The sequence below is a fragment of the Sinohyriopsis cumingii genome, chromosome 10 (assembly GCF_028554795.1).
Source record: "Sinohyriopsis cumingii isolate HCF-2022 chromosome 10, ASM2855479v2, whole genome shotgun sequence".
Taxonomy (NCBI): Eukaryota; Metazoa; Mollusca; class Bivalvia; order Unionida; family Unionidae; genus Sinohyriopsis; species Sinohyriopsis cumingii.
In genome coordinates this window covers 67751302-67777111 of record NC_142970.1, presented here as the reverse complement: position 1 = coordinate 67777111, position 25810 = coordinate 67751302, and the positions used below count along the sequence as shown (strand labels likewise).

Sequence of the window (25810 nt, the reverse complement as noted above, 5' to 3'; positions counted from 1 at the left end):
TTGTCAGCAAGCGGCCTGCTAAAAGGATTCGCACAACTCCAGCTGTAGGGCTGCGTTTTTGATGGTAGGAATATCCGGGGTGTCCGGTGTTGTCAGAGGGTAGAAACGACCGTGTGTCCGGAGCGTTTAAGGTGCCGGAGCGTCTAATGTCTAGCGTCCGGAATATCAAGAGTGACTAAGGTGACCCAGCTGTAGAGCCGTCAAAGGACCAGGGGGTCCGGAGGGTCTAATATTTCAAGTGTCCGGAGGGTCTAATATTTCAAGTGATCATAGTATTCCGAGGGTCCGGAGTCTATATTGGTTGTGAAATTGATTCGGAGGAGCTGTGGAGCGGATATGGTGCACGGGTGACGGAGTGCATCTCCACACATGTATTTTTAGCTGTATGCTAATTTTTGGGTTAGTAAGACCCAGTGTATTATTCAGGACTGGAAGGATAGATTGTATATCCGTTCTTGTTTAGTGACATAATTTCGCTACCTGAGCGAATACATTTTTTTTTACTATGTGTAAACGCTTACATTGTTTACTATTTGAGTGAACTATATTCATCTTTCCATTATTGAATCATTTGTGAAATCATTTATCCTGTATTTTAGGGTTACTGAACTAAATTTATTTGTATATTTTTTCCATTTTTGAAACTGTGCGTTTTTTTGTTAAATAGATCCAATATTTGGATTATAAATACGCACACATCTTCATAATCCACTACTCATATAAATCGCCACATTAAACCATATATCTGTGTCGTCAAAACGTGTTCTGTTGTTAATCCGAAATATCCCACCCGGTTATCTTGTTACAGCCATATAAATAACTTTCGTATCCAATAAGCACATGTTTTGCTGGATTTCGTACAGCAAACATTATTAGGGTGGTAACACCATTCTCACATTGCGCTCACACCCATTACTCCTCAGACAATAACCTCTTCTTGCCAAAGATAGTTTAATCATTGCTAGTTCAGATAATATATTTGTTAAGCTTATTTCTGGCAAGAGATGTCAATTGGATTGTCTTAGCACTCATATTTTGATACTCAATTAACTGTAAATGTAAACACATAATTTGTAGAAAACCTCATCGAATATCCGGTGAAAAGATATTGATGATAGTACCATATTTGTTTATAAGACTTACAATATCAGGACCTTAACAAACAAGATTCTTTCAACATCTTTCTTTCATTTAGAAGTACCTTAAATCCATCTGGGAGACATCCAAGGAAAATGCCGGCCCTCCCACCAATTGGTTCGAAAACTCTATCTTTAAATGTGGCAATGGGGGTGAACAGAGGAATGCTGTTACACATTGTCTTAACCTGGAGAAATTTAACAGAGTGAATGGTTACTGACTAAAACCGGAAAGCATCTTCTCCATGTAAAATGCATAATGAAACATAATATCGTTCCTCTTGTTTTTTATTCTCGTACCTAGTAACATCATTAGTGATCTGCTATGAAAATGGAAGACATTTACTAATTTATAATATGTATCTTCAGCCGTCTAATTTCGACTGTCTGTTTGTCATGTTTGTATATATGGATTTCTTGGCTAAAGAAGCTAATACCTTCTTCAATTAAAGTTTCACTATATTAGTAGAGTACAACAGAGGCTTTGTACTCTTCGTTAAAACTGCTCGCATTGATTTAGACAGACAAACCTTTCCGTTCATAAATCAGAATAGTTCGAATCTACGATTACGGAAACTAAATTTCATAAAGATTAATCAGGTGGAAGATATTTGTATCGGCCGTTTATTCAACAGTTATTGAACTAAAAGTTCGCTTCTTTCGATAGCTTATTCAAATTTAACTTTCTGCCTGAAGAGTCTATAATCAAAGCCTAATAATAATTTCATTTGGAAAAAGACCTAAACACCTTGTCTGATAATTACAAAACGAAATTTCGTCTGTTAGTTTATTATTAATTGAATTATTATAACTGCATACATTAGTCAATTTATTAATATTTTAACATATGCAAGAGAACTTAATAAAACTATCGTATGTTAATACGTACATTTTCACCTTTTATCCACGTCGTCGTAGAGCTGGCATTACAATTTTTAAGTACAAGTGCTTCTGAAGAAGTGTGATCTCCCCTTGCGCAATCTGATGCGCTAGCATGGGTAACCGTGAGGTTGTGTAAAATGCTTGAGATAGTTGATGCTTTGCTACAGACGTGAAGACCTAAAGTGAGCAACAATAGCATCCGAAAATAAACAAAAAGAAAATTTGCCGTCTCATTTGAATTTTCATCGTTAACCCTTACACATTAATGATACGATTTTATTGTTTTCTTTTTTAGCAAGCACTTTACTGCTCAGTTGCGAATTCGAAAATCATAGATACTGTAAGCATTACTCTAAAGCCCATGTAATTCTTACTCTGGTTTACAAGCATTTTAAAGGCCTTGCTGATAAATAATTAAAGTAGGAAATGCAAGTGTTGATACACACACACACACACACACACACACACACATATATATATATATATATATATATATATATATATATATATATATATATATATATATATATATAACACATATCACATACTAATACATATATTTGCCATCTAAACTGCGTTAGATAGACGACAGGCAACTATGTGTCCGTTACAGACTTTAGTTCTGTCTTTTTGTGCTTATTCATAATGACCTTTTCGTATTGATAAGTTGATTGTTTTCATTCTTGAATATATATTTGTATTCACATTTATTAAATAAATATATATCCCACTTATATACATATAGGATGGTTTTATTGAAGAAAGCAGATCACTAGGCCCACATACACAGTGATTCTTGAATACTAAACGCTCGTCAATGCGTTGAAGTACAGTCGCAAGGTAATTAGAGTGGAATAGAATCTAAGCAAAACAACGAACCTACAAGAGGTAATTAGAATATTGTACTATATTTAAAGTTGATCTTAGGCATTATTCTGTTTCAGTTTACATTACTACCGACATTACCATTCTCTCTCTCTCTCTCTCTCTCTCTCTCTCTCTCTCTGGCTGGTTTGCCATAACAGTTACCGACCTTCTTCATATCTCCATAAACGTTGTGGTATTTCGTGTGCGAAAATCCTCTATCCTCGTCTTTGCATAGATTTTCTTGATCTTATATTGATACGATGTAAACAAAGAGAGAGAGAGAGGCGGCCTTTGGATATTTTCATATTTAATTAAGAAATAATCCATTCTTAGAAACTTATATGTTCAAGATGCAGCAACATCATCAAGAAAGCAATAAATACCTTACATATTTTGTCACATATCCAAGACATTTACCTTACTGTTTCGACCGGCAATTGTAACTTTGTATCATTGGTTTTACATACACTTTATATAGGTCCCACGGGAAATGTTGACATACTGTTATGAAGAAAGATATTGTAGGTTACTTGTTGAAATTTCAGTTTCAAGGTTTTCATCTCGCCCAAGTTTTTTCTCTCTCACTCCAGATTTCTATATATTTTATCCTTTGTGCGTGAGAGGGAAGGGGAAAGCAAAAAAGCAGAGATTGAGATTAAATTGTGTACCATGTTGAATTCATTTAAAAAATGTAGATTATTTTTAATTTTTATCGTTATTTTCATACCTTACTAATAATTACTAAGTGAAAATTCATCATTGATATATACGAATTGACTAATAGCACACAGTTCCAAACACGTTTGTGTATGCGTATTATTGCGCCCTGCGCGGATAGTATCACTATATCAAATTGCTTTATAACAACACTTAAAAATCCTAGTTTCTTAATGCATGTGGTTTACATATATATATATATATATATATATATATATATATATATATATATATATATATATATATATATATATATATATATAAATCAGAAACAAGATACGCTAATTGGTTTGCTGGACCCATAAGTCAGCGTGATGAAGAAACAAAACTTAATTCAACATTACGGAATAAAATCAGCGTAACTAATATTTAGGTCAAATATGAATAGTGTTATAAATAAAGTAGCAAGGTATGAATATAAAATATGCTACATTAATTAGATATCTTTTCTACTGTCGCGAAATGAGCTAAAATTAATTTGAGCGGGTTTTAATGGATAGTTATTTCACAGTAGACATTATTTGATGGTACAGAACGATTAAGTACCATGTTGTGCTTTCTTGGTTTCCTCTGTAAATGTTCACCAGGATTATCGAACATCTATTGCGTGAATCACATTGTGATTTAAAACGATAAAAAAGCATTAAATAAACAAAATATCTAACGATATTTCCCCATTATCACTTTGCAACAATTAGCTGCATGACGTGAACAAAATTTCCATAACTAGACGAGTTATGATTGTGAAAGTTATAAAGAGATTGTTGCAGTCTTTGTTAATAGGTTTTCGTTTGAAACAACACATCAGCTCAAAAATTAATATTGAGTACCAAGGCAGTTGGAGGAAATTCCCTTTCTCACAAACGACACCACGGTTGATCTGGGTTGAACACGGATGGTGCACCTTACTGCATTTAAATCTGTCAATCTAGACAATTCTTGTGAGTCCGGCACATTAGAGGCAGACCTAGTACTGTTACCACATATCCTTTCTTCTTAGTTTAATTTTTTAAACGAAAACGTTTAGTGCATATATTTACCTATTAAATTTTCTGTTGCTTGCTTAGTACTTGTAGTAGATGCCGCTGTCGATGTGGCAGTAAGTTTTGTTGTAGAAGTAAATGCGAAGATAGTTGGTTCTGCTACGCTATTCGTTGCCGATTGCGTCAATGATGATGATGCTGTATGATTTCGAAAAATTAATAATTTTGTGGAATCAAGTTTCCTGTCGGGAAGTTCTAAAGCAAATCATAATAACTTTTCCACAGACACGTATAAAAGTCCAATCTATTAATTTCAATAATATTAAACGTATAATGAGTCATTTTGCAAATCAAAGATACAACACAGGTGTAAAGACCGTTAAATTACTTGCATTAATCTGAGGTTATTAATAGTTTAATAATATTTTAAACGCCATCAAAAATTGTTTCCTGCTCACCACCACCTCAAGACCATCATTCAACTTTATGTTGGGTTACCATAGAGACCGCATAATTCTTACAGGTGTATGTCTACTTTATTTCTAATTTGAATTAATCAAAGTCAATTTAAGATATATCTTTTCGTATATAACATTCCTTCGTCGCTACCTTACAATCCACTTATATGATAAATCATATATGTAACTTTTGCCATTTTTTTAGACCCAATTACAAACAAAATGCAATTGCTACACTTGGAGAATTGTTGTCATCTGGAAAGCATAATCAATTATATAGCAAAACCTTTTTCGAAGGCAAATAAAATACACTTAATACTTTTAGATTCATTTTCAAAATATGTCAGAATTTGTTTATCTCTCATGGAACATAATTTCCACATCAGCTTCTCTTGTTTTACATTTATACCTAATTATAGTGAACCATATCGGAGAGATATTACGATAATCCTTTTCTGTTGACGACGCAGATTCAAATTTATGCCATATCTTGCACATCCTTCCACATTTCAAAATCCCCTCTTTGACCGTTGCTTCAAATAAGTTTTATTTGAGAAAACGTAAACCTTTTTTTTCTTATATACTAATCCTTCGTCGCTACGTTACAGTCCACCTTTATGATAAATCATCTATGTAACCTTTGCCATTTCTTTCAGATCCAATTACAAACAACAGGCAGTGTTGTGATCTGGAAAGCATAATCAATTATATTACCAAACATTTTCAGAAGGCAAATAAAATACACTTAATACTTTTAGATTCATTTTTAAAATATGTTAGAAATTTTATTTTTGTCCCTCATGGAATATAATATCCACATCAGCTTTTCTTGTTTTACATTTAGATCTAATTCTAGTGTACGATATCGGAGAGTTATTAAGAAGATCCTTTTTTGTTGACTAAGCATATTCAAATTTATGTCATATCTTGAACATCCATACATATTTCAGAATCCCCTTTTTGACTGTTGCTTCAAATAATTTTTATTTGAGAAAAAGTAAATTTTTTTGAAGCAAATAATCTTCTCATATCCCTCGTTATTACTGGACACAAGTGTACGGTTTTACGCCTATCTCTATATATCCATTTCCTTTTACATTTAAACACTATTTCTACATAGAAGCACAGATATAACATTATTTAAGAACTGCTCACTTGAGTTTTAGTATAGCTTAAATTTTCATTTGGTGAAATCCGTGTTATTACCAATATGTCATAAAGAAAGTTTTATTGGTTTCTAAATGAAGCTATATTTATAGATTAGGAAATCTGCCCATAAATCAACACTTTGTCAATATTAATTTCTAGACATAGATCTAAGTATGTTATTGTCACGTATATTAAAATAAGTAAAACGCCTCATACAAAACATTATTAGACATTCAAAATCAATACACAAAGCACAGATGATAACATATATAAATTCGACCTATGCATAACCTTAACGGTATATAAGTTTACATGTATTCATTCATGCATACATAGTTATACATTTATCAGGCTATAAATTGGGCGTTGTTCCATACATACTTGTTGCCCAAAGGAAAGGCACACATACATAGATATACATACATACATAAATACATACATAGATATAGATACATACATACATACATACATACATACATACAATCATACATACAAACATATGTATGTGAGAACGCTTGCCAGTAGCTTCTTGTGGGTGGGTGGTTCTTTCCGGGGTTCTCCAGGGTTCTTATTCAACCATTAATACTGGCCGCCATGTATAGCCTATCGTGTGCTGGAAAATGACGTTAAACACTACAACAACATACATACATACATACATACATACATACATACATACATACATACATACATACATGCATACATACATATATACATACTTACAGAGGAAGAAGATTGAGGTAGATAGATAGATAGATAGATAGATTGACATCAATGTAAGTAGATACATTACCATGTGTACATGAGCATGGATCGTTTCTTGGATGTGGAAACGTGGCTTTGTTTGGATTAAAAGGAATAAATTTACAAGGGCAGTTTTCAGATGAATTGCATGTAATGTAATGCTTTATTTCATTTAGTAATAAGATACATTTTATCCATAATTTCTATATAAATTTTAATTTGAATATATGGATATAATTTAAAGAAAATGAATAGATTCATTAATACATATATTCACTTATATACAACATGTTTATTTCTAGATAGTACAATCAGGAGTTAGTGCCAGCGAATAATAGATGGACAGATAGATAGATAGACACGTGTATGGTTTGATGAATTGATTGAGAGAGTGGATTGGTAGAACGAAAGATACTTAAAGATATATAATTATATAGATAGATCGACGAATAGATAGATAGATAGATAGATAGATAGATAGATAGATAGATAGACTGATAGACAGATGATATTTTATATAAATATATACTTAAATATATAGATAGATAAATGGATGGATACGATGATAAACTAATGGATGAATGGATGGATGGAGAAAGGTAGATACATAGACAAATAGACTTTTAGGTAAATAGATATATATATAGATAGATAGATAAACAGATGGATGAATGGATAGGTTGATACATTGATGGATGGATGGATAGAAGATAGACAGACAGATATATAGATAGATAGTCGATAGATAGATAGATAGATAGATAGATAGATAGATAGATAGATAGATAGACAGATAGATAGATTCATGGATTCAAGGATGGATTCATTGATCGAATACCTGCAGCATGAAGTATAAGATCCGCTCTGCAATCTATCTCATGTTCACCAATAGTGATCGTAAGAAGTTTCTGCCATACTGAAACAATTTTCAAAACTAGATGCATGTTCACTTTAAATGTTGTGCATACATTCACTTTATACCAAAATTTATTTTTAAATCGTAATTAAATTATTGGATAGGAAAATTACGACTACTGTAAGACAAAGCAATAAAAATCAATCAGTACCAAACACTTTTGAAATTTTGGGAACTCAGGTGTTCCGCAGTGTGCAATAAATCAGATGTTTTCGTTCAACATTAAATATATAACCCAAAATCTAAGATAAACAGATGATGTCTGATCTCTGAATCACTTGTTAAATTGTGCAAACTGAATGAATAGTAAATCAAACTTTTTTCTATAGCAAATGGCACATAATCGGTTTCCCGGAGAAACCAAAACGAATACTAAATAAGATTGTCATCAACCTAACTTTCAAGGGTTCAAAATGTTCAAATAAGTAATATTGCATTATTGAGAAGAAAAAAGCTCTGATTTACGGCCCAAAGTATACAGGCCATAGTTATATTTTAAGAATTGAAGCGTTCTCACGATAGTGATGTGATCTGCATACAGTTGGGCTGTTTTCATATATTTCCCGATGTAGTACTGAAATAAATAAAAGTAATATCAGTCTTTTGGCATATTTCTAAATGTAAGTCGTATATCATGCAATAACTTCCAGGTGTAGTTCATATTTTTCTCCTCCTCTGGTAGACAGGAAACATTATTGTGTTTCCTTCATCATACATATTGTTGAAAATTCCCCTCAATGTTTCCAGGATATATTTCCCTTCTCAGTTAAATGTTTAATTTACAGGATTGCATGCATCATTTCACTTGTGATCAAATTTCAGTCCTGATTTTACTTCAGCTCTTAATATTCGTTTTTATCTATGATATAATCGTTTTATCAAAACAAAGAATTATATCAAATAGTAGAAATTTAAAGACACAATAAAATTAACACATTTTTGCTCAAATTTTATATCCCCTAAAATGAAATTTACATTAAATGGAATGACAATAACATTATAAAGGACTAGTGGACACACACACACACACACTCTCACACACACACACACACACACACACACACACATATATATATATATATATATATATATATATATATATATATATATATATATATATATATATATATGTGTGTGTGTGTGTGTGTGTGTGTGTGTGTGTGTGTATGTATATTGTAACGACTCTAGGTTCTTCCAAAAAGTAACAGGTAATAGGTGAAAAATACAAGTTTTGTGAAATTTAACAAACAATTTATATCCCTAGAATTGAAAAATGAAAATAAACAAAATTACGCTATGACGAATCAAAACTAAAGTTAATATAAGGACTAAAAAGAGAAGACCTAGTAACAAAATATCCTAAATGGATCTTAGTTAGAATCCCGACTAAATGCAAGGTGGAAGACGATGACTTCATTAACAGTCAGCGAAGTACTACAGTGTCAACAGTCTCTTGTTAAATCACATACAATATTATTCCAATAAATATCGATAAAGGTCCTTATCCAAGAATTAATTTATAACATTTGTAATTCCATGGAAAATAATCATTTGAATTCAGAATAATTAGTTCAGGCTGGACACAACATAAAACAACTTGACTTTTCAAGTGTTAAGGCAGAAATGAATGTTATTTCTCAATACATCAGTAATAAGTATAACAAACACAAACAACTTATTCCCGGAGGTGGGTCAACCTTCTAGAAAATATATGTTTATAACAATAAACATATGTTTGATATCACCTACTCCAGTTATGGTTTGAACTTAACTTAATAATTCTTACTCTGAGAAAGAATCAAGCAAAAGTGTTTTCCAAAAACTAGCACTGGTTCGGAATCGAAGTTAGACATTAGATGACTTTGTGAGTTCCTCGGCGGTGAATATGAAATCTTGATATGCATTTCCTTATTCCAGCACTAATCGTTTGGTTAATTGCAACTCCAGTTTGACTTAGGTGATTGAACTGTGACGGAGGGAGACATGTATTATTCGTCTTGTGTAATGCAAATTTTGCATGTAATGAGAAAGAGCTTTCTTGCATCTATTAGTTCGGCTTTAAATGTTTAACGTTCGACCTGAAACTGTGCTGGAAATTGTGTTTATTACTTCGATCTGTTCCCACGTCTTGCATCATTATTCTCATCAAGAGATGGACTTTTTCCTAATGTTATTTTCATTAGAGAAAAATGAACATCTGCCAAAATTTACCACAACCAGCTTACCTGGAATGATGATATTAACGCGGTTTTAAAGAACAATTATTTGACAACTGTTTACATGCGACACTCATGGGGATTAATATATTAAAAGTAAAAGGTATTAGCTCCACATTTACATTTCTAATATTGAGGGAATTTAACTTATTAATTCCCATTCACAGATATCAAGTTCCAAGTGATCATAAATCGAATAGTCGTGTCATTAAAATTCTCTCAAATCTATGATGACTAATATTACATCATCGTGACAGTTATTAAAATGTAACATATTTGGTAATGACCCATACATTAAAATATACAACACATTCAATAAACGTGCAGTTCGGCTGTGGTCCAAAAACCCAATAGTTGACTACAATATTCATTGACGACAATATGTTCTCTTAGGACATTCCTCTATAGGAGCGTCTTGTTAAGGTGTGTTGGAACAGGTAGCGTTGCACAACCACAGCCTTTGTACGAATTTATATTGTATCGATATGTAATTAGTTACTGCAAACGATCGTGTATAGTCTCTACAGTTATATGTATCTCTCTGTGGTAAACTCCAAGAAACCGTGGACTGATTTCATACTAGTTATACTACTGTTGCCGTTAAGATTTCCCCTTACGCATATACACACACACACACACACACATGTGTATATATATATATATATATATATATATATATATATATATATATATATATATATATATATATATATATAATTTTATTATTTATTTAGAAAGAAAGCGTAAAAGAGACAGAATGAGGGAGATGGAAATAGTCTTCTGTATCATTACATCTAACTTACGCCTGTATATCTCATGGTTCTTAGAACAATATATTTGGTTCCCATGAGCTGCAATGAATGAGAATTGTTTTTTGCAACCTAATAATTATTATAAATAAACTACTTAAATTAAATGGCACCATTTAACTGTTGTTATCATTGCGAACTTCAGGCGTCTAATACAAACATATGACATAGTATGAGATGTTTCGGACTCCTAACAGTAGAGTGTGCAACATAATTAAACCCCTATGTCTCCGCTGAAGATGGCATGATATTAGCAATTTATTACCAAGATTGCGGACGGAAAACAATTATTTGCTTTAACTAGTTTGTAATGTAAACGAAGCATTCTTCTAGTAATGAAACACAAGAGCTAACAATTACGAAAGTATAACGCAAGAAAGAAGATGGAAAAAGACCATATAACAAACTTGTCACACCAAATAATAGACGCTTCTAAAATATAGATGTGTATGCCTTTGTGATCACACCACAGGTAAAACATTCTAATTTGATTTCATTTCGCAGCATCATTAGATTATTTCTTTCCTGCAGAGAAAACGTACGTTCAGCTGGTGAGTTTACATATGCCGGTCATATAATATATCTAATTATAATATATCTAATTAGATACAAACACCCTACATTATTCAATAGTACCAGCTTCGTAAGTGTAATGTTTTATCCAAACAGCTAACGCAGCAGTAGGAGCACCCTCCCCAAATCTTATGACACAATTTAAGGTTCCTCTAGCATGGTAAGCATCACCAATTTACCATCTAATCTACCGCCAGGTATACGGTGGTATAAGTTTAAAGGTTTTGTAGATGCAACAGAAACCCATTATACCAATGTTATAATTATTAACTGTGAATAAAATATGATGTATGCATGGATTGAATTAACACTTGTACCTCTTGATATAAACATGAAATCTGCACGCCGAAATACGAGTATTTGTGGTATATTTGTACTATAAGGACTAGACAGATTTGTGAACTGACTTCCAGGATAAATCTTTGTGTCTATCCATCGCTTGTGATGAGGTTAGCCGATCTGAAAATTGTTTTTCACCCTTGAAATCCCTCAATATTCTTACCGTTTATGTATGATGTATTAAACATGCGTTGTCGATGCATACAAAATTATGTATAGTGTCTACGTTTGTGAATCTACCTAGTTTTCCCAATTTTTCAATGATAAAGTGTTAGTTTCTTGTAACAAATACGTAACGTATTAAACGTACATTATGTACATTGATCCTCTAGTTGTTTACTTTCCAGTTTTGTGTTCTATTCTTTGTTGATCTGCTCCACTAAAACATTATATGCCTGTATTGAAATTCCATCGTAGCCCATATAACTATATCTACAGATGTGGCATTCTATACTTTGTATTTAATTGTCTCTATTATTTTTTTTTTTTTGAAAATATGATACAGTGAACCCACATACTTGTGCTTCATAATCATGTAGTCTGAATAACTTGACTTCATACAGCAGTCGTATGAATCTTTCTGATAATCGTTCAGACACATTATTTGTGATAAATGTTACATAAGTATGAATGTTAACACAATCACCGCAACCTGTATGTCCTTTAATGCAAATCTATAACCAGGTTGCAGTTGTTATCATTGCATGATTCGTTTTCACAGCTATTTCGACTTGTGGTGAAAATATGTTTCATGTTCTATTTGACAATTTTTATTTCTGTTAAACCTTTCATTATTTAACTAATGCATTGTCCTGAGTAGAGGTATGCTCCGATCATAAGGAGGACACGTGTATCACGGACACAATGTTTAGTTTTGGGCCATATTGCACTCAGCTTGCACCGAAATCACACAATCGTATTGTATACACTTCACATTTAACAAGTTCATTCACCTACGGCTCATTGTAAATAAGATCTTTAATTTTCTAACTTGTACCTTGTTTCGACTCTTTGACTTAAATTATGAAAAAGAATAAAGCGAAACCATGACAAGATCTTTTTTTCTTTCTCTTCAATGCAAAGCGAAAATTTAACATACACTTACATTATTAAGAATTAAATCCCAAACTATCCTAAATTTCATATCACAAGTCAAACATTATAGTCATGAATGTAATGATGTACAACAAAGATGTACTCCAGAATGTCTTAGAATGAGTTTTAATAATTATAAAATAAGCTGTTAAGCTAATGATAAGGAGCACTTAATAATTTCAATGAACTATTTCAGTGAAAATATCCTCTCCAATTACGTCTCAACAGAACTGCAAACCCTGATCATAAATTTCCACATACTGACAAAAAACACAATATATATATATTGATTCAATTGTTCGACCAGTGTGCTAATTGTTTCAGCTGTGCTAGAATCATTAATATATTGATTGTGATTGAAATTATCAATGACGACATGTTGTTAGTTTTCAGAATGCATTTCGTATAAGCATATCAAGTTAAGTTATACTATACACCTTCACTATGTTTGCCGACTACACTAATTCGAAGCAATGCAAATACTTTATTAGGACTACTCCTGTTCAGGTCTGTTTCATCAAATAATTTGCAAACGTTTCTGTTTTCCTCTTCATCACATATATACCTATATCTCTAGAACAGTCGGATTTGACTGAGTGAATGATACGTTCTTTATCGTTTTTAGCCCCTTTGGCAACTCAAGAAAGATTATTATTGAACTACAGTTAAAACCATGGTGCAACGTTCAACTCATGCATTACTATAAAAATATTAGCATTGTGGCCAAATAAAATGTAATCACATTAACTTATGAATTCGGAAGGATTTTATTCTTACCAACATGTACGATGTTATGGTGAGTATCGTGTCCCGTGCATGTGCAATAGTTCGGTGAGTTGCTGTAGTCATGGAAAATAGCTGCAATGAATTGGAATTCAATATAAGGTATTTGTGTTATATTGCAGAACTATTGCGATACCCAACCCATTTATCACAGAGCAAGAACCTGGAAAAACTGTTTTCGAACAACATGATGACAACGAAAACATTAATCATTGCATACATTGTTGATCAATTCAGTAATGTGGTTTAGCTTGGATGGCTGGGTATTGTATAGAATTGCATGGTGTAGTGATATATTTCGACGAATTATACTACATTTAAAATAATGCATTATTTCATTTTCTTCAAGTTTAGTATACTGTATTTGATTGACTTTTCTAACATGGCATTGTGTTGTATAATATAAAAGCGGGCAAGTGGTCTTATTTTTACCCGCCATATGGTCCATAATCTTCTTTCTGCAGTTAATGTCTCTGTGATGTAGGTCAGCCAGGTAATGCCACACTAAAAATGAGATTATTTGTTACAGATAGTTTTGAGACATGTCACGTATTGGAATGAGTATACAATTCATGCTATAAATTTATATCATGGGTAATTGTGCGTTAACCTGCATCAATTGGTTTCTTATTTGTTTGCATATAAAGATTAAATATTGCATTGGTCGAAGAAGATTTCATACACGTTGTTTAAACAGAGAAGTGTAGAGTTGTTCCAGTTGACTCCGTTGCTATGGTAAAAGTGTGAATATGCTATTGAAAGCATGAACGGAATATTCCACAATTCCCTAAAAAACAAACATCTGAGTTGAAATGTTCAAGGCTCTGTATCAATTCTAAACACGGAAAGTACTAGTACTGAACGCTTTACATGAGCACCGATATGATTTCTTCTAAACGATTTGGCGAACCAGTACGGTATTGTAAAGGATTAATGTAAGGTATTGTCAACACCTTCGTTAAATTTAACCTTCGATTTATAATATTTTCAAATTTATCGCCATTTGAATTCAATGTGAAATAGAAGTTACGTCGAAACAGGCAAATATAACTGACTGTTTCTCTATTTCATGATTAAAGATTGAAATGCCTTCTATTTATTATGATTAAGTTCCTTATATCCACCTTTAAACCTCGTTATGTTGTAATGTATATATTATGATGACCGATTAATGAAAAAGACAAATAAGCATGTTGAACGTTGATCATATGAACTCTGGCAGTGGGGTTTTATTTTGTTTTTACCAATGGATTTGATATTCTACGAAAAAGATTTCAATTCTTTTGTCTGCATGTCGTTACCGACCAAATATAGTCCTGCAGTTCTGAAACCCTCATGGATTTGTTAGGAAACTATGCATACTTGCATGAAATGTAATTAAGTGTGTTAGAGGTAGCAACGTACTGTTATTCACGCTCACACAAAGGCCAGCATGTTGGCCTAGGTTATACAAATCTGCAAAAACAAAATAAACTATTATTGAACATTTGCATGTGATGTTCTGTACATATTCTAACCTAGGTGTATGTTTGTTAACAAAACCATAATTCCACACTAGCATAGGGACCAAATTTGTTTGTTTTAAACGGCCTTAAAAATTAAAACAACAAAATTTGCGTCCATAGTAAACTCCCTTTATACAAGGGCAATTATCTAGCATTTGTCTCAACGCCAAATGCTCAATAAATAATCTACAATAACGCAACCTCCACTTTAGCTAAAACAAAGCTAGAAAACATTTGACATAAAATGTGCAGGCTTCCGCAATACATGTTTCAGTCATCTGACACAAAACTCTCCTCATTTATATAAACACAATAGTGCATGTGCTTGACACATATTTCAAAAGCATACTTCCGCATAATAATAAAAAATAAAATAACATCAGAGACAGTTTGATTACTACTCTACATTTGATCTTAATATTCTGTGCGTATCCTGCACTCATTGTATGTTTATAATGAAAACCATACTTGCAAACATTCTTATTTAGGGTTAAAAAAAAAGATCTTGAGGACATCCAGGACAAACTTGTATGATATAACATATTTAAACGTAGGCAAATATGTACAGTAAAAGTTAGGTTTCTCACAATAAAATTATTTTAACGAGGACCAATTATCTACTAACATCAACAGATAATATTCCAGAAATGCAAAATCCTCTTAAGTGAAAGGAACTAAGAAAAATCGCACAAGATTATCTTATGTAATATGAGAAAAAGTGTCATAATTTAAATATGCACAGAAGTACAAATCTTTGACACGCACGTATTTAAAAAACAAAATGCCTCCTTCTAACAATAAAATATCAAAAAGCATACTAGACAATTGTTTATAGACTCGTTTGTATTGATAATTATACTTAATGCTTCGTGTGAAAATATGCATTTATGCATTTTTTCCTGCATATAGTGCTCAATTATAATATCCATATTCTGGTTTATAAATTTGCTCCAAGTTGCTACCCTTTGCCATCATTTCTTCTAATTAAAAGCTTAAAGTTTACAATTTAGATTGCAACATAAGAAAACACACTTTCGCACTGATTCCGTTTTCAGGGCCGCCACGTATCGCATCTAAACCATTTAATATGTGCAGAAATATACCTTTTATGCAACCTAATTTTGGAAATATGGTACTTATTTATATCAGTATTATAGATTGAGTTACCAAAGGGCAAACGTTAGTTAATGATATAACACTGAGTGATTATCAACTTACATTTGTACGAGCCATACTGGAGGCATTGATCCGATGGTGCTTTGGTAGAGATTGTTATCTGCTGCACATCTTCATCTGATCAAGTAATACGATAATTAATTATAAATGTCGCATCTTCACTGACTAAACCAAAACAATGCTCAGTATCAAATGGTATTTTAACAATATCGTGTTCCGGTATTTATTCAAATAATGGTGACAAAAGATATTTTTTAAATTACCCACCTTGAGGAACTGTTTATAGTTTTACATAACACTTTGATATCAAGCACACTATTTTTCAGTATACGACAAAATTATAAGTACCTGTTATCATAATGCCATTCTTTAATCAAAAATATACATAGTCCGATACATTTACATAATCCGTTTATTGCGGTAACGAACATATGTGCTTAATTGCTTACATATACAAAGTGCATACCGTCTGTGTGTTTCACGCATGAACATGGATCTCCAGAAGATTGAATGGTACCTATAGAAATATACAAATCGAGATCACCATTTTGTCACTTACTATATACAGCCTAACATGTCCTAAAGTTCAAATAAATTCAGCGGTTACCTGGTCAATCGGTCATTCTAATTTTATCCTGGCAAATTCCCTACATTCATCTTATGCTATTAGCGGTCACTTGCCATGTGTTTCGTAACCATGTGGCTTTACATTGCTTTCTGTGGTCAGGTTTTTCAACCTTTCCATCCTGTCTTCGGCGGTCGGCAGCCATGTACTTATTAGGTAGGCAGTGGTGTGATCGCGATTGCCGTGGTCACTGGACCTTATCAGCAATGACCGCAGAGTATGCTAGGTATGGCATGCATAAAGGTATTTTACGTTAATCGATGCCAGCATAAATAGTATTTTCATTCCATAATCATCAAAGTTCTCTCATAAAAGATAACTATAGTTTGATCTCAGTGAGTTTATAACAACCGCTTAATTGATCAAATTTTGCAAGTGTGGGTACACGTTTCAAGATTAATTGCACTAGATAATCAAAGTCAGGTGTTTCTTAACCATAAAAAACGTTTGAATACGAATTAATTAAATTCTACATATGGATCGAAACTTCGACATATGTTCTAATCATAGAAGAATCAGTGATAATGTAATGTTCATAATGGGATTACAAAGTGAACAGTAATCCTGTCTCTATCAATGTAAATATCCGGTATCAATTTAACATATTTACTAAAGATTTTCCTACCTTTATGTTACTTTTTCAAATGTTTGATTTTTACATCCTGTTCACGTGTAAATTCCTCAACACACAAGAACGAAATTATGAATAATTTTACAAGATGGATTAACAACATACTATTAATTTAAACATCGACATATTATGACAATTTCTGTTGAAAAGTCGATGTTGTTTGTACTGCTTCCAAGCGCTCTTCATGACACACAATATAATGGAATATTAGTATAGTATTACTCATTATTATTGATGCTTACTGGATAAGTGTAGTACTATATCATTTCTGCATGTGTCACTGTGAATCGTAGCCAGAGTATGCCATACTGAAACGAAACCAAATATACATACATATTATATTACAGGTTAGATGTCGTAAATGCATGCGACATAATAAAATTCACAAACATAACTAGAGTAAATCGAAGGTGAAACTTTTCATTAGTAAATGAAAGTATGAAATCAATAATGGTCTTATTTGCTATCCTTTATAAATTTCTCTTACGTACTTAAACAAAATCTTCTATTGGCTTATCACATAGAAGTCCTAATTTTGTCGCAGGTAAATTCCCAATCCACCATAAACAATGAAAAGCCACAACGTTATTGAGATAGCGAGAAACAATCTTCATATGTGAAAAATATATTTCAACAAATAAAGTAAAGTCATGTTTTAAAACACGGATTTAACGCATAACAAATACAATATATCCTAAAATCAAAGGAAATCGAAGAAATATGAATATTGTTTAAGAAAATAATTATACCAAATGCAAAAAGTCGTAACAGAAGCAATATGAAATAGAAATCAGAGCATTCAGTGTAAAAAGATGATGCAAACACTTATATGTACATATTACAAGTACATGCTATAGTTTCAGAGTTGTTGTGACATCTTCAAAATCAACATCTAAGCAGTGGTAGCACTTCAATCAACACAAATGAATTCCAGCAGAAACGATTTCTCAAAATAACCATAAGATTTACAAACTGTAAGTATCGATAAAGGTCTTAGTAAATTCTTTCTAAACAGATAGCAAACCGATCATACTACCGTAAAAGAAAATAGTATATTTCTTTTATTGGTAGAAAAATACCTAATGATTAGTATCACCAGTTTCGATACTATTATCACACTATTTCACGTTATTTTTCCTGAAAACTGAAATATCATTCTAATAACGGATAGTCAAACCAACTTCTCTTGCAATAAGGGAGCAAAATGATGCGCATTGAGGGTCTGAAAATAAAACATTATTCTTTGAGTTTTGATACTTTTAATGAAGGGTGTTGAAACATAATGCCACACTTCTCCCCCTTTCTAACCCAAACCTTAGCGCTTTTAACTATGATTGACTCTTGATACAGAAATATACAATGCTTGTAGCATATATCTGCGTTACCTTTCGATTTTTTAAAAAGAATATTCCGCATATTATATAATTTGATTTTTTTATAAAGCTTGGGACAGCTTATTCTTATATTGCGCCAAGTGCAATTTGAGCCATCAATGGTCATGCAGTCTTTGCATCTTTAGATGTAATAGACAAAATAAACAGAAACCCAGATTTATTCGGTTAATCATGTACGGCAATAAAGCACAGAACAAAGATAAGCTGTCATCTATGTGAAGTTATATTTTGCAGCTGCAATTACATAGTGGAAGCGTAAATTATCTGACACAGCGATGTGTTTTTCAGTTTTAATTTAGACATGAAGCAATCTAGGCATTGCATGTTTCCTACCAAACCTACTGAACATAAGTCTAACCAGGTATGCGCCATAGTATGAAAAGACATTTCAAATTAGTTCATGTGAACTGATGACTACTTTATAACAGGACAACATATACCGGATATTTTTAGCTTTTATTAAATAAACATTTAGTGCTTCGGGTTCACATATGTTATATTTCACAAAATCTGTTAACACCAGATGTGCCCGCTGAAATGATCTTACAGGACTGCACATTTTAAATATTTAAATGCTTAAATTAAATGAATTGGTTTGATTCCCATACTGCGAATATTGACTTAGTCTTTTAGATCAAGGAACTTACATGTGTGATGACTCCTGCAGTGATAGGGCTGTGCCTGATGCCTGTGCGAGGTAAAGTGTGTCCGATATAAATCTGAGAAAGAATATTAAATCCATGTGCTGGGTATACAGTCAACTTTCCCTTCACTCTAAATGTGTTGTCTTTGATGATTGGAACATATATGATACAACTACTTAACGTTTTATATATATATATATATATATATATATATATATATATATATATATATATATATATATATATATATATAATTAGGCATTTTTATGTCTGTGTAGCGTATGGCAAAATGTTCACACCTTCATACCGGAGAAAATTGTTTCCTATAGATATCGTGCTAATTTAACATGTATATCAGGAATACTTATGTCACTCTCAATTTGTGAGCATAGCAATTACTAAGTTTCCGAAATAATGTGTTGTGTTTATTCGAAACTATGAATTAGTTGTGTACATTATCTCGACGCGATTTCCTCAACTGATTGCGAAATTCAGTTTTGTGTGTAATCTATCAGACTGTAAAATTGTGAACCTAGAACACTGTTCTAACCTCGAGGGTCTTAGCTATGCATGTCGTCTGTAGTTTGAAATTTCCATTAGAGTAAAATAAATTACATTCAAGTACTAAATACAGGTGTTCATATGACTAACTTGTGAATATATGGTTTCACTTTTCTCTTTGGAATCCAAATATCTTATTGCGTTTTTCGATCGATCACGATGTTAAGAAAACTATTGATAAAATAACTTTAAAAATGTTCCAGATTTATCTAATAATCCTTTTCTTCCTTACACAGATCGTTTTCCCTGTCTTCCACATACGTACCTTGTTTGTTTTGTGTGATCTTATGACCGTACTCATTTATTCCCATGGATGATTCCTTGACATTAAACATTTTTAATATTGTCTTTCAGATGAACTCGCACCATGTACACTTAGAACAGTTCCCACTTTTGGTTAGCCGTTTAAAAAGTAATGAACGAGTATTTGATTTTGATCCTAATACTTTTGTAGTTGTGTTCTAGAGAATACACTTATAATCTCTGAAGCCTCTAAGACCTTCTCTGTGTTTAAACTGGATTCTGTCCTGTCTTATTTATACTCATGTTTGTTTCCTCGCCATCATTTTACCATGTCATTTGTTTTGCCTGTCGGCAGTTATGTTATAGTTCATTAAGATGTAAGGGCGAAATCAGGATCATATTTAGGATAATAACATGGACATCTTTATACATGCATTCGACATCAATTATTGTAACTAATTGTTAGAGAATGATGAAAATGACAACTTTATACATTGCATCAATACATTATGCACTTTAATACCGTTTTATACATGGCCGATATTGAGTTCATTTATGTTCAATTTATTTTCTTCTGTTTAGCATGGATGTTTAGTGTTTTCGTTATTCCTTCAAATATATTTTATGTTTGTAAAAATTGCATAAAGATCTTAATAAAGATCTTAATAAGTACAGTATGCCTCATCGTAATAGCAATGACGAAATTGAAATAACAGTAACCTCGAATTATTCCTGAGAAAAATACATTGAAATTATAATGCAGTTACGTGAACTGCAACCTAACACAGCACTTACAATCATATGACTGTTCGTTCCAGCACTCGTGAATATTGTCTCCGGTATCTACAAGGTATTAAATAGCAAAGAAAATTCAAAATATTTTACGTATAATCCTTTTCAACGTAACATGAATTATTATTATGGACTTTTAAATTAAAATACTGTGCGAAAAGTGTATTTTCTTCTTCCTTTAATTTTTCGATGTTTGATTTAAATAATAATTTCGAGATATTATTATTAATACACGTATACAATGACCAATATCGTGGAGATGGATACGAATTTTTGTTTTCACTCATATATGTTTAGCAAGCGGTATTTTTGTTCATATGCATCTTCTTCTAGTCCTGACTTTTCGCGTGATGTTTTTATTTATCAATGGTTTAATACACAAGCTGAATATTAAGGAAATAAGAAAAGAGAACTATTTTGTTCCATGTGCACATTAGCAATAACAGCTGTCGAAACTCATTCTTCTTTCACTACTACTATGATATCATCCTGTCAATCTAACAGGTTATACAATACTTATAAACATTTAGGGTGGAAAATATAACTGTTGTTATTTTGCTTACTTGGAACAATCGGGTAAGTGTGCATGATATTTGACCCAGAGCAGTTACAGTAATCCGGCATGTGTTCGCCAAATCTTTCTGCAATAGAACAGTGCACAGAGGTCTCAAGCAGCAATGCATATATATGGCACAAATTTAATAAATACATGCCGTTTGCACGAAAATGACATTAAAGAGATAGCGTTTTAGTCTATAAATGATTAAAACCTGACTTAATGTAGATGACTTAAGGAAGCAGTGTTACATATGGAGACTGAAGTATTGGACTTGTGCAAGTGTGACCATTACTACCATCATCCCCACAATACATTCGTCATCACTGATATCTTTATTGTCTTCTTCTTCTTCTTTATCTTCTTCTTCTTCTTCTTCTTCTTCTTCTTCTTCTTATTCGTCTTCTTCTTCTTATTATTATTATTAGTAGTAGTAGTAGTAGTAGTAATTCAATTAATCTTCTTATTTTTCTTTTTCTTTTCCCTCTTCTGCACTCTTCTTATTATTATTATCATTAGTAGTAGTGGCAGTAGTGTTAGTAGTAGTAGTAGTAATAGTAGTAGTAGTAGTGGTAGTAGTATTAGCATTATTATTCGTTATGATGAATATGAACATGGTATATATGATAATAATAATTAGCACATGGGCAGATATATAACATATAATTTGTATCATTCAGGTCATGTCAAGCGGGGATGGAGACAAGTTTTTCGACCAACCATTTAGTTTATAAAGATTATCAACAGGTACTAAGAGAATGAATTGCTATCAGAAAGTAGAGTCTGATGAAATATAAGGACCGATGGAAAGTACTATTCAAAGAGAGACCATAAATTGTGCAGTGTGAAAAAGAAGACTATAACGTAACTTTATAAATCTTTGGAAATTACGGTACGATAATATTCCAGATGATACAGGACGAAATATACAGTCAACAACGATTACTAGTAAGCGTATATACTAAATAAATAAGGGCTGACATGATTAAAATGTATATAGATACAGGTGAGAGGGAGTTAAACTATAGCGAATATTGCAAGCCTAGAAAAAAAAGTAATTTTGACAGTGAAATATTTAGGAAGTTAAAAGTTTACTTAGAAAACAAACTTGACCTTACTTTAACTTATAAAACTTGTATGGTTATAGGAATTGAGGCACCCTGGAAAATAATGTCAGCTGTTCATATTATCCTAGTATATACTTCATGTCGACTTCCGTAAGAGTTCGGACTTTGGGAATCGCATACCAGAAATAGATTGATAAAAGTGCCTGAAAGTCTTTTATATATGCGTTAAAAAAAGGAACATAGAGAATCGGAATTATATTTGTTGTCAATGAAAGTGCACTCTCCTCATTAATACTACCTCTTATGTTCTTATCAAATTATTTGGTTATAACTAAGACAGAGTTACATTAAACAATAATTCATTTTATATGGCATCTACGTCGAAATGAATAATAAAGAAAATCATTTTGAAGCCGTTCAATGAACGAAGGTCGATATTAACTTCGAAGCAGGAATGCAAAAGCTCAGTACACAGAATCTTTCTAACTACTCAAACAACATTAACTTAAACCAGAATGAGCCGCATTCAGATAATGGGAAAGGATATACAAAACGAATCGGAAATTTATTTTGAGTGGATATAAAAGGGTACTATATTTATTGATGTCTATCATTTTCAGGTGAACGGACTTTACACATTCAGTGAAATATACGCAAATTCGTCTTATATGGTCATCTCTCTATCAAGTTGGAAACATACCTAATGCAAATTTGTAAAGATATATATTCGTCGATTCTACTGTAAACAATGATGAAATACAGAATTTGTATAAATAAAAAACAATTACGAAAGGTTAAATGCAAAGTTTTTGTTTGAAGGTATTGCACTAAAATGCAAATTACTTCAACTGGAAAATGGCGAAAGTTGGTATTTGACCCACTCACCCCCATTACCACGCACAATCCTCTTTGAAAGTCAAGGATGCATAGTAAATTTTGAATAAATGAATTCAGTGCAAATTTAAAGTATATCTCAAACAAATGATAACATTTAAATTTGTCTTTATAAACTAAAGTCACTCGTTATAATTCTAACTTTTGGTAGGCTTAGAGTGTACCATAGAGAGAAGGCGGCAGATTGTTTTGAAAATCTGTTTTGATTTGAGGTTCTTTTATTGGTGATTTTAGCTTAAACTATGAAATCCTTTGCATTGTTCTATTACATTCCTGAAATACACCATCCTTTTTACTACATGTTAGTTGAAACATTATTCTACAACATTACGTTAAATGACGTTTCATCCTCGTGTGCTAACCTTTCAACTTTTGTAATACCTGACCCTAATGATGAATTCCTGTGATTTTATTAAACACTTTTTTTAAGGACTATTTTTCAAAATAAACTAAGTCTATTTCTGCTCATTTACTGTTTTCCCATTCCGATGTTGCGAATCATCTTCACAGAGGCACGTTATGGTGCTATTAGTTTTTGCCATTTTAAATAAGGTAACATATCTGGTTATTCTTAAAATATTTTAGGCAATAAGCTGATATAATTATCAGAGTTGTGTCAGTGTTTTCAAGACAGTGATACAACTTGGTCACACGGACATGAATTCCAACAAGTCAGTTAATGCGCTTGTCACATGTTTATTTCTTCATTTTCTTTCATGAACACAAGTGTCCACATTTATCAACAAAGAAAAATGTCACAATAGACCTCTAATATTAAATTTCACCTTCTCTAATGATTTGTTTGTTTCTTTGTTTTCGTGTTTGTTTCTTTGTTATTTTTAGGAGGGCGATACTGGGTTAGATCTAAGACGATTGCTCTTATTGGGTTTAATTATATCGTTCCTTTTGTTACCTCATTCATTTGTATTTGTTTAATTGTTCACATTTGAGAGGATCGGTCCGATGGTTTAACAAAGCTGATGTTTTATCACTTTTGCAAGTGCCAGATAACGAAATAGTAGCAATTCATTGTGTTAAAGTAAATGATATTTGTTACCTTTTTGCCCATATTATACGGATCGTGTATCCAGACCCATGATGCGTATAACGTGCATACAGTACAAACAAATATGTTTTGTTTATGAATGAGTTAAACGAAAACGGAAGAAACAAAAACTTTCTGAGTTAAGGATAGGCGAAGACAAAGAGTGTAAAGAACTATTCCTCACCACTCAGATACATAATAGCCTGTTTCATGCAGTCATGGCCATTTCGTTCATGATAGAGATGATCCAGCATTCTCAACACTGAAACGTACAGCAAACTTTTTATTAATATGTATCAGTCTATACATCAACTAGAATTCATGTTGGACAATATGCCTGCATACCGGCGTCAACATTGTTATCTTATGTTTACCTAACAACGTAGAACCTTGTTTTGATCTGAAGAATCAAAAGTTAGTTTTAATGCGAATTGAACTCAGGAACTATTACAATTGCGTATGGTTAAGTCGTATTCATTTAAGATAATACAATATGGAGAAAGCGCTTTACACAAAGACATACTTTGAGAAACAACTTTTGTCGTGCTTATGTTAATCCATCCAACAGCCAAAAAAGGAATTACATCCCTACATTTGCAGACTGAACATGTAATAAAAATAAAACTGACAACCAATAAAGGAAGTCAAACTCCATTCTTGCTTGCGCAAGTTATAGCATAGGTAGACTCCTCAAATAACACCGAATGAACAAAACATTTGTATAATAATGCATACTGAGTCCATATTTACATTCTGTAGTATCTTTGTACTTATATTACGCTTCAAATGATATGTATTGTGCTTCCATTAAACATGACCTTTTAAATGATATATACTGCTCATAAAACATTTACATATAGTGTGCACAAATCTGACATTGATTAACCAGTATTGTAGCAAACGTTGATTAGTTTAGACAATGTTCCTATCCTGGCATATGCTTCATTTAGTTTGTTGGAAAGACACAACCAGGTAGCACTTCATATTCTAAATCAATATTCTAAGGTCAC

At 32.3% G+C, this 25810-nt stretch overlaps 1 protein-coding gene across 1 annotated transcript in view; it reads right to left on the bottom strand.

Moving 5' to 3' along the window:
- The window catches only part of LOC149790327 (uncharacterized), a 41717-nt gene that overhangs the window by 5476 nt on the left and 10431 nt on the right, over nt 1-25810 (bottom strand). Inside the window, exons 5-21 of the mRNA XM_089972381.1 lie at nt 24985-25062; nt 21802-21879; nt 21242-21289; nt 19646-19717; nt 17847-17912; nt 16815-16865; nt 16391-16465; nt 15072-15122; nt 14100-14171; nt 13662-13742; nt 10872-10919; nt 8370-8426; nt 7775-7852; nt 6986-7030; nt 4643-4783; nt 2026-2195; nt 1202-1324 (exon numbers count right to left, since the gene is read on the bottom strand). Coding sequence (XP_089828507.1) covers nt 1202-1324; nt 2026-2195; nt 4643-4783; nt 6986-7030; nt 7775-7852; nt 8370-8426; nt 10872-10919; nt 13662-13742; nt 14100-14171; nt 15072-15122; nt 16391-16465; nt 16815-16865; nt 17847-17912; nt 19646-19717; nt 21242-21289; nt 21802-21879; nt 24985-25062 — 1334 coding nt within the window. The remainder of the gene's footprint in view (nt 1-1201; nt 1325-2025; nt 2196-4642; nt 4784-6985; nt 7031-7774; nt 7853-8369; nt 8427-10871; nt 10920-13661; nt 13743-14099; nt 14172-15071; nt 15123-16390; nt 16466-16814; nt 16866-17846; nt 17913-19645; nt 19718-21241; nt 21290-21801; nt 21880-24984; nt 25063-25810) is intronic.